Here is a 13,338-nt window from a genome sequence, read left to right on the forward strand (position 1 = left end):
AAAACTTGTGAACTCACTCAGTTTATACTGATTCAAATGTTTTTACGTGTCTTTCAGGTGATAATTAGTAGCGCAAGGAGTCACACATAGAGCACTTCACGCAGAACATCTACAAAAATAGTTTTTGGAAGATTTTGGTTCTATCCCTTCCACACGCGTGGTTGTTCCCGCCGTGTAAGGGGATATGGCGCGAAAATCTTCAACGTTTTTCATATGTGGATGTTTTTATATGTAATTCTAAACAATGTAATGTATTTTGTACTAGACATTTCATGCGCAATGGAAAAATCTATTTGAATGTTTGCAATGACCCGTGCTTGATTATCAATTCCCACTCGCGCGCACCCGGCTGTTTCCGCCGTTAGGGCCGGGTGTGACAGATTGGTATCAGAGCACTGGTTATAGCGAACTAGGGAAGAAGTTTTAACCTAGACTATAACTGTAAGGGAATCGCATGAAATATTTTGCAAAGAACATATTTTCAAAAGAAACCACACACACACTTAGGAACACGGGTCACACAATGTCTAGTGAACACTAGGGATAAGAACATTATGTGCTCAGGGTACATGCGCTAAGTTTGATATATTTTCGTTCTCTTTTAAGAAAAACGAGAATGCCTCCGACCAGAGCCAAGGGAATTACCATGACACCCGAGGAACTCGCAGAAATAATCGCGCAGGCGATCGCAACGCATGAGGCCAGCAAGGCCGAATCAAGTCAGGGTCGTCAAGAGACCGAAACCCCAGAACCTGAATCGGGAGCTTTGGACAAAGGATGCTCCTATAAGACATTTATGGCCTGTAAACCTTGGCCATTCAAGGGCACCGAAGGGGCCATTGGGCTCTATAACTGGATCGACAAAATGGAGACAGTTCTCTCCATTAGCGGGTGTAGTGAAAATCAAAAGGTCCTTTACGCGACCTGCATGTTTCAAGAAGCGGCCTCGTCTTGGTGGAAGCTTCAAGTGAAAACATTGGGACGAGAAGTTGCTCTCCACAAGACCTGGGAGGAGCTGAAGGAAATGATGATGAAGAAGTTCTGCTCTCGCGCCGAAATTCAGAGTCTACAGCAGGAATTTTGGAACCACACCATGATAGGAACTGATATCGACGCCTACAACAACCGATTCAACGAACTTTGCCAGATGGTGCCGGATATGGCGAACACGGAGGAGAAAAAGATAGAGAGGTATATTTTTGGGTTACCCCATGTTATCAGGGTTCCGCTCAATGCCGCAGCGCCTCCAACCTTTGATGAGGCAGTGGCGCGGGCCATCACTCTTACAAAAGATACGGTCCGTGCGGGCATGTTGACCTCGCGCGGGAACGAGCAGCGAACCTCTGACCCCAAGAGAAAATGGAACTCTCACCACCGAGGGTCCGACTCCAAGCAACCACCATTCAAGAAACAGGAGAGCGTAAGGGCTTACGCGATACAAGCCCTGGAGCCATCGCGAAAAGGGTACAGTGGGCCTCACCCATGGTGCAGCAGATGCAAGTATCACCACGAGGGTGAATGCGCAAGCATCGTATGCGCCAAATGTAGCAGACCAGGGCACAAGGCGATAAACTGCCATAAGGAAGCTGGAGCAAGCGACAACTGCTATGCATGCGGGAAGCCAGGACATTTCAGTCGGGATTGCCCGCAAAAGAGAAACCAAGCTCGCGGGAGAGCCTTTGCGATCGGCGCGGGCGAAGCAAAAGAAGAACCGAATGTGGTAACCGGTACGTTTCTACTTAACGACCATTTTGCATCTGTCTTATTTGATACTGGCGCTGACCTAAGTTTCATATCCACTGAGTTTAAAAACTCCCTAGGCCTAGCAACCAGTAGGCTAGACACGCCTTATACTATAGAACTAGCCAATGGTAGGCAGATACGCGCGAACGAATGGACTGAGCAATGTGTATTGGTCATGGGAGGTCACGGATTCAATATTAACTTATTGCCAATAGACTTGGGAAGCTTTGACATTGTGGTAGGCATGGATTGGTTAGTCGAGAACCACGCGGAAGTTATTTGCCATGAGAAGCAGGTTCGGATCCCACTGTTGAGCGGAGAAACCTTAGTAATTCAAGGGGAAAGAAGTGGAGTTGCGATAAAACTCATTTCGTGTCTAAAGGCGCGCAAGTGCCTGAGGAAAGGATGCTACGCCTTCCTGGCGCACGTAGTAGAGAAGAAAGGAGATGAGCGAAAGATTGAAGACTTACCAGTGGTGCGCGAATTCCCGGAAGTTTTCCCTGAAGATCTGCCCGGATTACCGCCACCGCGACAAGTCGAGTTTCGAATCGACTTGGTTCCAGGAGCTGCACCAGTAGCTCGAGCACCCTATCGACTAGCTCCATCCGAGATGCAAGAGCTATCCAATCAGTTGCAGGAACTATTGGATAAGGGCTTCATACGCCCAAGCTTTTCACCCTGGGGAGCTCCAGTACTTTTTGTAAAGAAGAAGGATGGTTCATTTAGAATGTGTATTGACTACAGGGAACTAAACAAGCTGACAGTCAAGAATCGGTACCCCTTGCCAAGGATTGACGACTTATTTGATCAGTTGCAGGGATCCAGTTATTACTCGAAGATAGATCTACAGTCAGGTTACCACCAACTTAGGGTCCATGAGGAAGACGTGCCGAAGACAGCCTTCCGAACTAGATACTGCCATTATGAGTTCTTAGTGATGCCTTTCGGGCTAACTAATGCGCCGGCTGTATTCATGGATCTGATGAACCGTGTGTGCAAACCATACTTGGATAAGTTTGTGATTGTATTTATAGATGATATTCTGGTTTACTCCCGAACCAGAGCTGAGCATGAACAACATCTAAGATTAATTTTGGAAATGCTGAAGAAAGAAAAGTTGTATGCAAAGTTTTCTAAATGTGAGTTTTGGCTTAGAGAGGTTCACTTTCTCGGTCACGTTGTAAACGAGAAAGGAATACACGTCGATCCTTCCAAGGTCAAAGCCATCGAGAATTGGGAAGCGCCAAAAACACCAACTGAGGTGAGGCAATTCCTAGGACTAGCTGGCTACTATCGGCGTTTCATTGAGAACTTCTCCAAGATAGCTTTACCTCTGACTGCGCTAACTCAGAAAGATAAGAAGTTTGATTGGGGCGAAAACCAGGAAGCATCGTTTCAAATGTTAAAGCAAAAGTTATGTAGTGCGCCAATTTTGTCGCTACCCGAGGGGACGGACGACATCGTCGTCTACTGCGACGCTTCACATCAAGGACTCGGATGTGTCCTTATGCAGAGAAACAAAGTCATAGCGTATGCCTCTCGTCAACTCAAGGTCAATGAAAGGAATTATACAACACATGATCTGGAGCTTGGAGCAGTTGTTTTCGCGCTAAAGATTTGGCGCCATTATCTTTATGGTACAAAGTGTTTGATTTTTACGGATCACAAGAGCCTTCAACATATATTTGATCAAAAGGATTTAAACATGAGGCAACGAAGATGGGTTGAATTATTGAATGATTATGATTGTGAAATAAAGTATCATCCTGGAAAGGCGAATGTGGTAGCAGACGCTTTAAGTAGGAAAGAGCGAGCAAAAACGCTACGAGTTAAGGCTCTAAGATTGACCATTCGCGCAGACCTCACTACCCGCATCCGAGAAGCTCAACAAGAAGCCTTGAAATCAGAGTTTGTCAAGAACGAATCCCTTAGGGGTATGATTAAGAATTTGGAGCTCAAAGAGAATGATACTCGATATTTTGCTAACCGCATATGGGTCCCTCTCAAGGGAGGATTGCGCGAGCAAGTGTTAAACGAAGCTCACAAAACGCGGTATTCCGTACATCCTGGCGCAGACAAGATGTACCAAGATGTTAAAGCGCTGTATTGGTGGTCCAATCTTAAGGGCGACATCGCGACGTATGTCAGTAAGTGCCTGACGTGTTCGAAGGTGAAGGCTGAATACCAGAAACCGTCGGGGTTGCTTCAACAGCCAGAAATTCCCATGTGGAAGTGGGAACAAATCTCCATGGACTTCATTACCAAACTGCCAAGGACACCTGGGGGTTACAACACGATTTGGGTTATTGTAGACCGGCTAACTAAGTCAGCACACTTCCTGCCGATCAAGGAAACCGATAAGATGGAAAAGTTAGCCCGATTGTATATTCGAGAAGTAGTTTCAAAACACGGAGTTCCGGTATCCATCATTTCTGATAGAGATAGTCGTTTCACCTCAAGATTTTGGAGATCGTTACAAGGGGCTTTAGGTACTCGTCTTGACATGAGTACGGCTTATCATCCCCAAACGGATGGACAAAGCGAGCGAACCATTCAAACATTAGAAGATATGCTGTGCGCGTGCGCAATCGATTTCGGGGGTAGCTGGGATACTCATCTCCCATTGGTTGAATTTTCATACAATAACAGTTATCACACAAGCCTCAAGGCTGCGCCATTTGAAGCCTTGTATGGGCGCAAATGTAGGTCCCCACTGTGTTGGGCTGAAGTTGGTGACAAGCAAATGACTGGTCCAGAATTGATCCAAGAAACAACGGACAAAATTTTCCAGATACGGGATCGCCTTAAGGCAGCGCGCGACAGACAGAAAAGTTATGCAGATGTGAGAAGAAAACCGTTGGAATTTCAAGTAGGGGATAAAGTACTTTTGAAAGTCTCTCCATGGAAAGGAGTCCCCCGTTTCGGCAAGCGAGGAAAGTTAAATCCGCGATACATCGGACCATTTGAGATCCTGGAAAGGATCGGTCCAGTTGCTTATAAACTTCATTTACCCGCCGAACTTAGTGGAGTTCACGACACGTTTCATGTATCCAACCTCAAGAAGTGCTTATCTGATGAAACGTTAATTTTACCATTGGACGAGGTTCATATCGACAAACAGCTACACTTCGTGGAAGAGCCTATAGCAGTAACCAATTGGAAAGAACAAAAGTTGCGAAGAAGCCGAATCAAGTTAGTAAAGGTTCAATGGAACTCAAAGCGTGGACCTGAATTCACTTGGGAAAGAGAAGACCAAATGCGCAAAAAGTACCCATATCTCTTCCAAGGAATAGCTCCTACCAGTGACACCTCCTAAATTTCGGGACGAAATTCTCCTAACGGGGGGAGAATGTGACACCCGGTAATTTTTCCAATCCCATAAACCAAGTAACCAACCTAATTATTAGGTGATTGTGAATGCGATGCGCGCCATGTTAGAATTAGCGCGGGCATATGTTATATGCGCCAGCGCGGATGCGATGCGCGCCATGTTAGAATCAGCGCGGGCATATGTTATATGCGCCAGCGCGGATGCGATGCGCGCCATGTTAGAATCAGCGCGGGCATATCTTATATGCGCCAGCGCGGATGCGATGCGCGCCATGTTAGGATCAGCGCGGGCATATGTTATGTGCGCCACGCGCACAGGTTTTGTGTTTTCATAACTTAATTTTATGTCGTTTCTGTCTAATGGGTTGCATACCTCTTCAATGATCAATAAGTAAAACTATGTTCAAATAATATCCTAATTTCCTAATTAAGACCCTAATCATTTATGCGCGCGCGGGAAAAGGGAACTAACCTCCCCGCATGGCGGGAACATTGAGAGCTAGTTTGTTTGAAGCTCCAAGATGGAATTGACTTCAACATAACTGATCACTATGTTGAAATACCAAGACCTCATGGAGAATCTACAAATGAAACTCAACGTCCCTGACTACGAGAAAGTTACGCATCTACCCGCATCAAATAAAAAGGAGTTGTGAGACACCTGCGGGAAGAATCCCCGCGTGACACCTTAAAACTAAACCCTTTACGCACGAACGTCTGCACAGAAACCAACCACCTTTTCGCTTAAATCCAAAAGTTCACCCTGTTAATAAACTCTGAGAACGCTGGTTCCAGCAGAGCCAGATGGACCCGCAGGATTCCTTATAAGGACGCCTGCGCAGTGATACGCGCAGGATTCGTTACAAGGACGCTTGCGCGAAGGCCAACTGGAGCCGCCGGACCCACAACGTTCAAAGAAATGGCCTTCACGCAGAAGGCTATACGCGCAAGGCTACACGCACAAAACACTTAGTCTATCATTCAGATGTAAGGGATTACCCCCGCCCAGAAAGAACCAATTGCGTGTTTCAGAGATTTTTACCTTTTGACTGCACACTGACAACAGTACCAGGAAAAGTATACTGTAACACGAAATGTCAGCTGTCAGCCGCACCTACTCTCACCAACCACAGTCCTGCATGTACTGTCAAATCCATCAGAATCCTTATAACCACTCCCTAGGACCAACACCCCCATCCCTAAAATAAATAATAATAAACCCCATACCTTGTCATCATTACATAAGATTTCAATCCCCTAAATCAAGGGATTGTGTTCCCTTGAATTTGCCTATAAATAAGTATCAATTCTTGAATAAAAATATCACACAAACACTTCAAACTCCTCTCTTAAACCTGTAATTCTGCACTACCATCTCCCAAGCATCCATTTCCAGTTTCATCGCTAGGTAAGCCGAAAACTTTAGTCTTGAGATTTACTTTTCTGACCAGCCCTTATATTCTTCGATTACTTGGTCTTAATACACATATTTCTTGTTATTTAAACATATTCTAGACTTCCAATTTCGAGGCTAGCATCAGGAAACCCGAATCTCGTTTAATCTCTCTCTAAACCATCACTTAACAAGAATCACAGGTGAGTCTCACAGCCCCTATTTTCACTGTTTTTAAACTGTTTTCGGGGCGAGGGACACGTATTTAAATTATGTTTTATCATGGTATATTTACAAGCAATGCAAACGATTATCTGTTCATGGTGTTTATCTTGGTTTTCGATGTAAGTGCGCAAGTTTTAGACAGTGATCACTAGTCCGTGGAACTCTAAGGGTAGGGACTACTGTGTTTGATCAACCCACTCGTAGGGGTCGCACCTCTTTGCATGGACGAGTGCCTAGTATGGTCATGGGGTAGTACTACTGGTTGTAAAGCCCGCTCGTAGGGGTCGCACCTCATTGCACGGACGAGCGCCTAGTTTTCCGAGCACAACGTCCGCGCGTAACCCGCGGGACGGTATTGTTTTAGCTCGTAGTGGCAGCGCCACTTTGCATGAACGAGCCCGGTTTTCAGAAATGTCCGCGCGTAACCCGCGGGACGGTTTTATCAAGCATATGTTTTATGATGTTATCAGAAATGTGTTTCAATATGGTTTTATCAAGGATATGATGCAATACGATTTATCAAGTCACCAAAACTTGTGAACTCACTCAGTTTATACTGATTCAAATGTTTTTACGTGTCTTTCAGGTGATAATTAGTAGCGCAAGGAGTCACACATAGAGCACTTCACGCAGAACATCTACAAAAATAGTTTTTGGAAGATTTTGGTTCTATCCCTTCCACACGCGTGGTTGTTCCCGCCGTGTAAGGGGATATGGCGCAGAAATCTTCAACGTTTTTCATATGTGGATGTTTTTATATGTAATTCTAAACAATGTAATGTATTTTGTACTAGACATTTCATGCGCAATGGAAAAATCTATTTGAATGTTTGTAATGACCCGTGCTTGATTATCAATTCCCACTCGCGCGCACCCGGCTGTTTCCGCCGTTAGGGCCGGGTGTGACATATAGAGTGTGAAAGTGGGTGCATTATGATGTACTATTGTGTGGGTAAATGAAATGGGTCCACAAACATCACCCGAAATGTCTTGCATATGGACATTGGATGCTTTTAAATTCTATGTGAAAACATTTAATCAAGAGTTTGGTTTGGCTTCAAAACTCAGATTTATTCTCACTATTTCAAACTTTGGTCTGACACTGCAGCATGTGCACGTGAATATTGCAATCCCAGTTGATACCCCACCACACCCAACTCTAAGTGATTGTCGAATACATTATCATGACTACTATATATATTGGTCTTGTACCACCTTGTAGGCGTGTAAACGAACCAAACAGTGCTTCAATTCGGGTATTTAAACTTCCATCTAACAAAAATTAAACAGTTGGAGCATCATTTCGAGATAAGTTTTGCATTAATCGAATCGTATCCCCATTCCTATCAAAAACCTTAAAAACATTAGTCTGAAAACAAATAGTGTGAAATGTGTGACCAGTGGGCGGTGGCAACAATATTCTGAGATTAAATTATTTTCGACAAAACCTCAAAAATACGTGATTAATAAAATCCAATTTTTCTTTCTTTAATACTATAGTTATGTAACGTGGGGAAAGTTAACGTACAAATAAAATTAACATGTTAATTATGAGAATCAAATAGAGTAACTATATATACAAGTAGAGTAATTATGTAATTACATCATAGTCTATGATGTAATTACATAATTACTCTACTTGTATGTATAGTTACTCTACTTGATTCTCTCAATTAGCACGTTAATTTCATTTGTATTTGATCCAAACCTATGTAACATAACACATAGCTATGCATTTATACTAGTTAAAAGACTAAAATGTTTTCTTTAACAACTATGTGCTTTTTACTTCAACATTGTATACCTTGATCAACATAACTCATTTATAAAATGAGTAAAATAAAATTCTACATACCCTGATACCCAAAATCTAATTATTTTGGTGTTGTGTCATTTTAGTACATTACAATGTCCACCTGTAACCAGGGCCAGAAAACAATCAAAGGATTAGTGGTAGTGCCATTAATCAATCTACTATAAATAACAGAAAACTACAGCTCATTCAATTCTCTTCCCAAAGGTATTGTCTTTTCCATGTTTCTACTGCTACCTTCATTGTCTTCTTTCAACTCAAATATATATTATGCTTCAGCTAGCTGTAACCACATCCATTATTATTTTACTTTTTTAAATATTTTCTTTAGTCAGGTAATTTCATAAACAATCATACAAAAATCACTGCAGTAAATATAACAAAGTTACTGTGGTAGTTATAAAAGAACTGAAATTTGAATGAGATATTTATGTAATTAATGAAAATAATAATAATAATTATAATAATATAATAATAATAAAACTGGATGAAATAAAATAATAAATAAATGGAAATAAAGTACCATGGTTACTTGGTTAGCAGTCCTCCAGAAAGGTTGCAATTGTTTAATGAACACCGACCTCCTGCCCAGTATTATTTGTTGAAATATATGTATGTGTCATACAAGCGTACTTATACTTCATGCAGTTAAACTTGTACATTGTACTAAATTTTATGATATCTAGGATGTGAAAAGGGTCTTTAGAAAATTGGTTTTGGAAGTTAGGGTTGAAGATTACATTAAGGGGGTGTTTGGTACAGAGAATGGAAATGGAGAGAAAATAGAAATGGAAATGGAATTGTAGAGAAAGAGAATTGGTATGGAGAATGAGAATCATTTCTCTTGTTTGGTACACGAGAAAATAAACAGAGAACTCTACCATACCCAACCCCACCTCCACCCAACCTGACACCACTCACCACCGCAGCCCCACCACCACAGCCCCACCACCACCAGCACCACCACCACCACCAGCCCCACCACCATAGCCCCACACCACCAGCACCACCATCACAGCCCTTTCTTCAACCACAGCCCACCACCACCGGCTGCCGCCACCAAACCCCCTTCTTCAACCACAGTACACAAGAAATTAAAAAGATTCAAATTTTTGGAACATAAGATATAGAAAAAGGAGGCTCAGATCTGTCATCACTGCCTCTTTGGAGATTTTGTGGTGGTGGTTGTGGTGGCGATGATGATGATGATAATCGGAAGCCACCTGCAACCACCGCCGATTTCCACCACCACTGTCACCCACCTGCGACCACAATCACCCGACCATCTGAAAACCCTAACCTACCACGAACCACCACTTGAAACCCTAATCTCCGTTCACCCGTACCACCTGCAACCTACAACCGGTTACCATCTTTGTGTTCACCGCTGCGAACGGCGGAGACGGGGTGGTGGTTGCAGACTTGGAGACGAGGTGGCGGTTGCAGACTTGGAGACGAGGTGGTGGCCGGAGACGGGGTGGTGGTCGGAGACGAGGTGGTGGCCGGAGACGAGGTGGTGACATGCTATGAGGAGGCTGCTGAGAAATGGATTTCTCTTTGCTTTAAAGAGAAATGGAATTCTCTAGTTTTAGAGAAATAGAAAGAGAAATAGAAATGAAAAGTGGAAAACAAACAAAAGAAATATTTCTAATTCCATTTCTCCCCAATCAAATCCCTCTACCAAACACCCCCTAAGGAGAATCTTGATTTTTGGTGACTCACTAAAATTTTGTATAATAATTGCTAAATAGGTTTGTATGGTAAAATGTCACGAAATAATAAGTTTCATTTCACAATTTTACAATAACTATTTGACTTTTGGTTATGTTTATACTTCAAAAATATGTATCTTATAAAAATTTAGTCAATCCTCCCATCAAGCCTCCCCTAGTTGAAATGGTTAGTTCTCAATTCAAAACAGTAAAAATAACCAAAGAAACGTTTTGGTCAAACACTAAAATTGTTGATTATATTTAATTTCCTTAAGTAATTTAGTTAATCATGTTTGCTTAAAACTAAATAAAAGTTTGGTTAAACATTTATAAAAGATGCGAAGTGTACACTTGTCCGAGACTACTCAAATTCCAGGCACGAAATTGCTTCCTTGGCATGGTCAGAGGGGTTGACCCCATGGTGAGGGTCTCGTTGAAAGCCTTCATCAACAAATCATCGGGTCTGCATGGATGACAAAAGGTTGTACTGAAAAGATCTTCAACATTATTAGAAATAAGTAGCAAGCTGCTACTTATTGCAACTTGGTTGCTAAAAGCTGTTAGCACATTGAAGAAAAGTATTTCAAACTATTTTACTATCTATAGCTTTCAAACTATTTTTTTTTAAATATCAATTCAAGTGGTAGCTACTTTGTCTTTAATTAACTGAATGAGCTAAATAGCAACAAGATGTAGTAACATCTTGTAACTGGATAGGATCTTATAACTTATGTAGCTGCTTGCTACCGCATGAAGCAACAATGACAACCCAATTGCTTGCGATGTTTCAACCCGAACATTGGTTAATTCAACGCCTCGGGGATCATCTGGTCTAGTTTCATTAATCGATTTCATTATAATTTTCTAGAAAATAACTTCTCGTATTTAAAGAAAACACTATTATATGTTGTCCGATTACTAATGTCATTAGACACAATTTCATACATGATTCAGAAAGTTATATCTACTTCATATTCAAAGTCTAAAACCTACACCTTACATTTGCAAGGGTAACAATATGTTTGCCAAAATAGAAAAGAATTTGATATTTTTTGAAGTTTGAAAATGTTTTGGTACTAACAACCAAAGAGGTCCGATTTCAAAGAAATGGTTTGAAAAATATACTAAAAGTTTCAATAAATCTCTGATTTTAAGAAATGGACAACACCACACTTGTCACTGAATTTTTCAAAACATTTTTAGAAAAAAATAATTCAATTTTATTTTCAAACTATTTTACTATTTATAGCTTTCCAACACCTCACTTCATCTCACTCTATCCATCTCTCTCTCTTCAATCTCTCTCTCTCTCTCTCACACACACACACACTCTAGAATTAGTATACAGAAATCATATCCAAATCAGTATTATTAAGAAGCTAGCTAGGACTGCATGGATAAGAAATGGAAGCTATCAAAAGAAGATCCATGCACTCATTCATCAAAATCATCATCATCATTTCTAAGAAGCATGTCACATAAAAGCTCCACAAAATCACCTCTTTTGAGATCATTTTCACAAAAGAGTTCATCACAGAAGAACATCACCAAGTCACCATGTGAGCTTACAAGAAGCTCATCACTAAAATGTTCAAACTTCACTAGGAAATGTGGCCATTTGGCTAAGGAACAGAAGGCAAGATTCTATATTGTCAAACGTTGTGTTACAATGTTGGTATGTTGGAAAAAACATGGAGATTCTTGATTATTTTTTTCCTAGGTTAAGTTTTTTGTGGTGTTTATGATGTCTTTTCTTCTACTTGAGAGATGGATCTGATTTGGGGTTTTTAAAATATAAAAATATTAAAAACCTTATGTTTTTCTGCCACCCCATAAGAAAAAAAGAAGAAGAAATCATTATAATATTTATTTATTTATTTATTTTCAATTTTTTTTCATTTTCTTGTTTATGTGATTAGATTCTACTTCAAATGGAATCATATATAGTAGGCAACTTGAAGAGTGCACATGCAATGATGCTACAAAAGAAAGATGGCATTAATGTACCATATAATTAATTATATATTATATATACATATATATATAGATTTTTAATATATATTTGCTCTAAGCTTTAGCCTACTTATAAGTGTCTTTGTCATCTTAGGTGCTGTTTGTTTTTTAAGAGGTAAATCGTCTGCAGTCTGCGGACTACATCTGCAAGCATCTGTAGCAGAAGAGGTGGACCAAACCTCTGCAATCTGCAAGAAATAGACTGTTTGTTTTTAACGTCTGCAAACTGATAAAATAAAACAGAGTGTTTTTAAACAAACCGAATCGAACAAACTAATGGTAATCATCAAAATGCATGGCAACTCATCAAAATGTCATTTTTATTATATAAATATAATTCTTAATAATAATAATACTGAATTGGGATTAAAAGTTAAAACCTGAACAGGGGACATGGTCGGGTCCGAGTTCGAATCTCCAATCAATCGTTCATGTGAGGCATGAAATCATTGTTCCAGATCAACTCATCGGAGGTTAAAGGGTCTTCCTTTTCACCGCCCCAGTACTTACGGAGCTTGATGGTGGTGGGTGGTCTGCCGTAGTCTCCCGGAGCAACACCGGTGCCCGGTACTTACGGAGCTTGGAGGTGGGTGGTCCGCCGTAGTCTCCCGGAGCAACGCCGGTGGACCATTTCCGGGGCTTCTTGTTGGGCAAGATTATCTTGGTCGGCAAAGTGGCTGAATTGGAGTCTTGTTGATTGATGGGTGTTGCTGTGCAGGTTAGTGAAAGATACCTACAACTGATTGCAGCCATTGTTATTGTTATTGTTAATTGATTGGAAGTGCTTTGAAATATGCTTGAACAATGATGAAAAAAATAAGAAAAAGAGGAGAAGAGGTGAGAAGTGGGTTGAACAATGCTTCTAGGAGAAGAGGACGTGCAGACGTTTTTTAATGAAACGTCTTCGGAAAAACAAACACACTGCAGAGCCCAACGTCTGCGCGTCCTCTTCTCAGTGCAGACAAAAGAGGTACAGAAGTGCTTTTGAGGAAAAACAAACAACACCTTAGTGTCTCATGTACCAGTGCTATACATATATGCATCTAACATTCTAGTCAAATCTCATATATAAGTAGTAAATAGAAAGGATGTTAGGGCCGTAGTCATAA

At 41.2% G+C, this 13,338-nt stretch overlaps 1 protein-coding gene across 1 annotated transcript; it reads left to right on the forward strand.

Annotated features, from left to right (window-relative positions):
* Positions 1 to 11,448: 11,448 nt before the first annotated feature.
* LOC143604491 (small polypeptide DEVIL 15) lies at positions 11,449 to 11,938 on the forward strand. Its single transcript, XM_077080953.1, has one exon. It carries the CDS (start codon positions 11,610 to 11,612, stop codon positions 11,919 to 11,921), a length of 312 nt encoding a protein of 103 aa, XP_076937068.1. The 5' UTR covers positions 11,449 to 11,609; the 3' UTR covers positions 11,922 to 11,938.
* The last annotated feature ends 1,400 nt before the right edge of the window (positions 11,939 to 13,338 follow it).

This window comes from Bidens hawaiensis, unplaced genomic scaffold, assembly GCF_021521415.1.
Source record: "Bidens hawaiensis isolate Kalapana, Puna unplaced genomic scaffold, B.hawaiensis_p1.1 tig00065344_1, whole genome shotgun sequence".
Classification (NCBI taxonomy): domain Eukaryota; kingdom Viridiplantae; phylum Streptophyta; class Magnoliopsida; order Asterales; family Asteraceae; genus Bidens; species Bidens hawaiensis.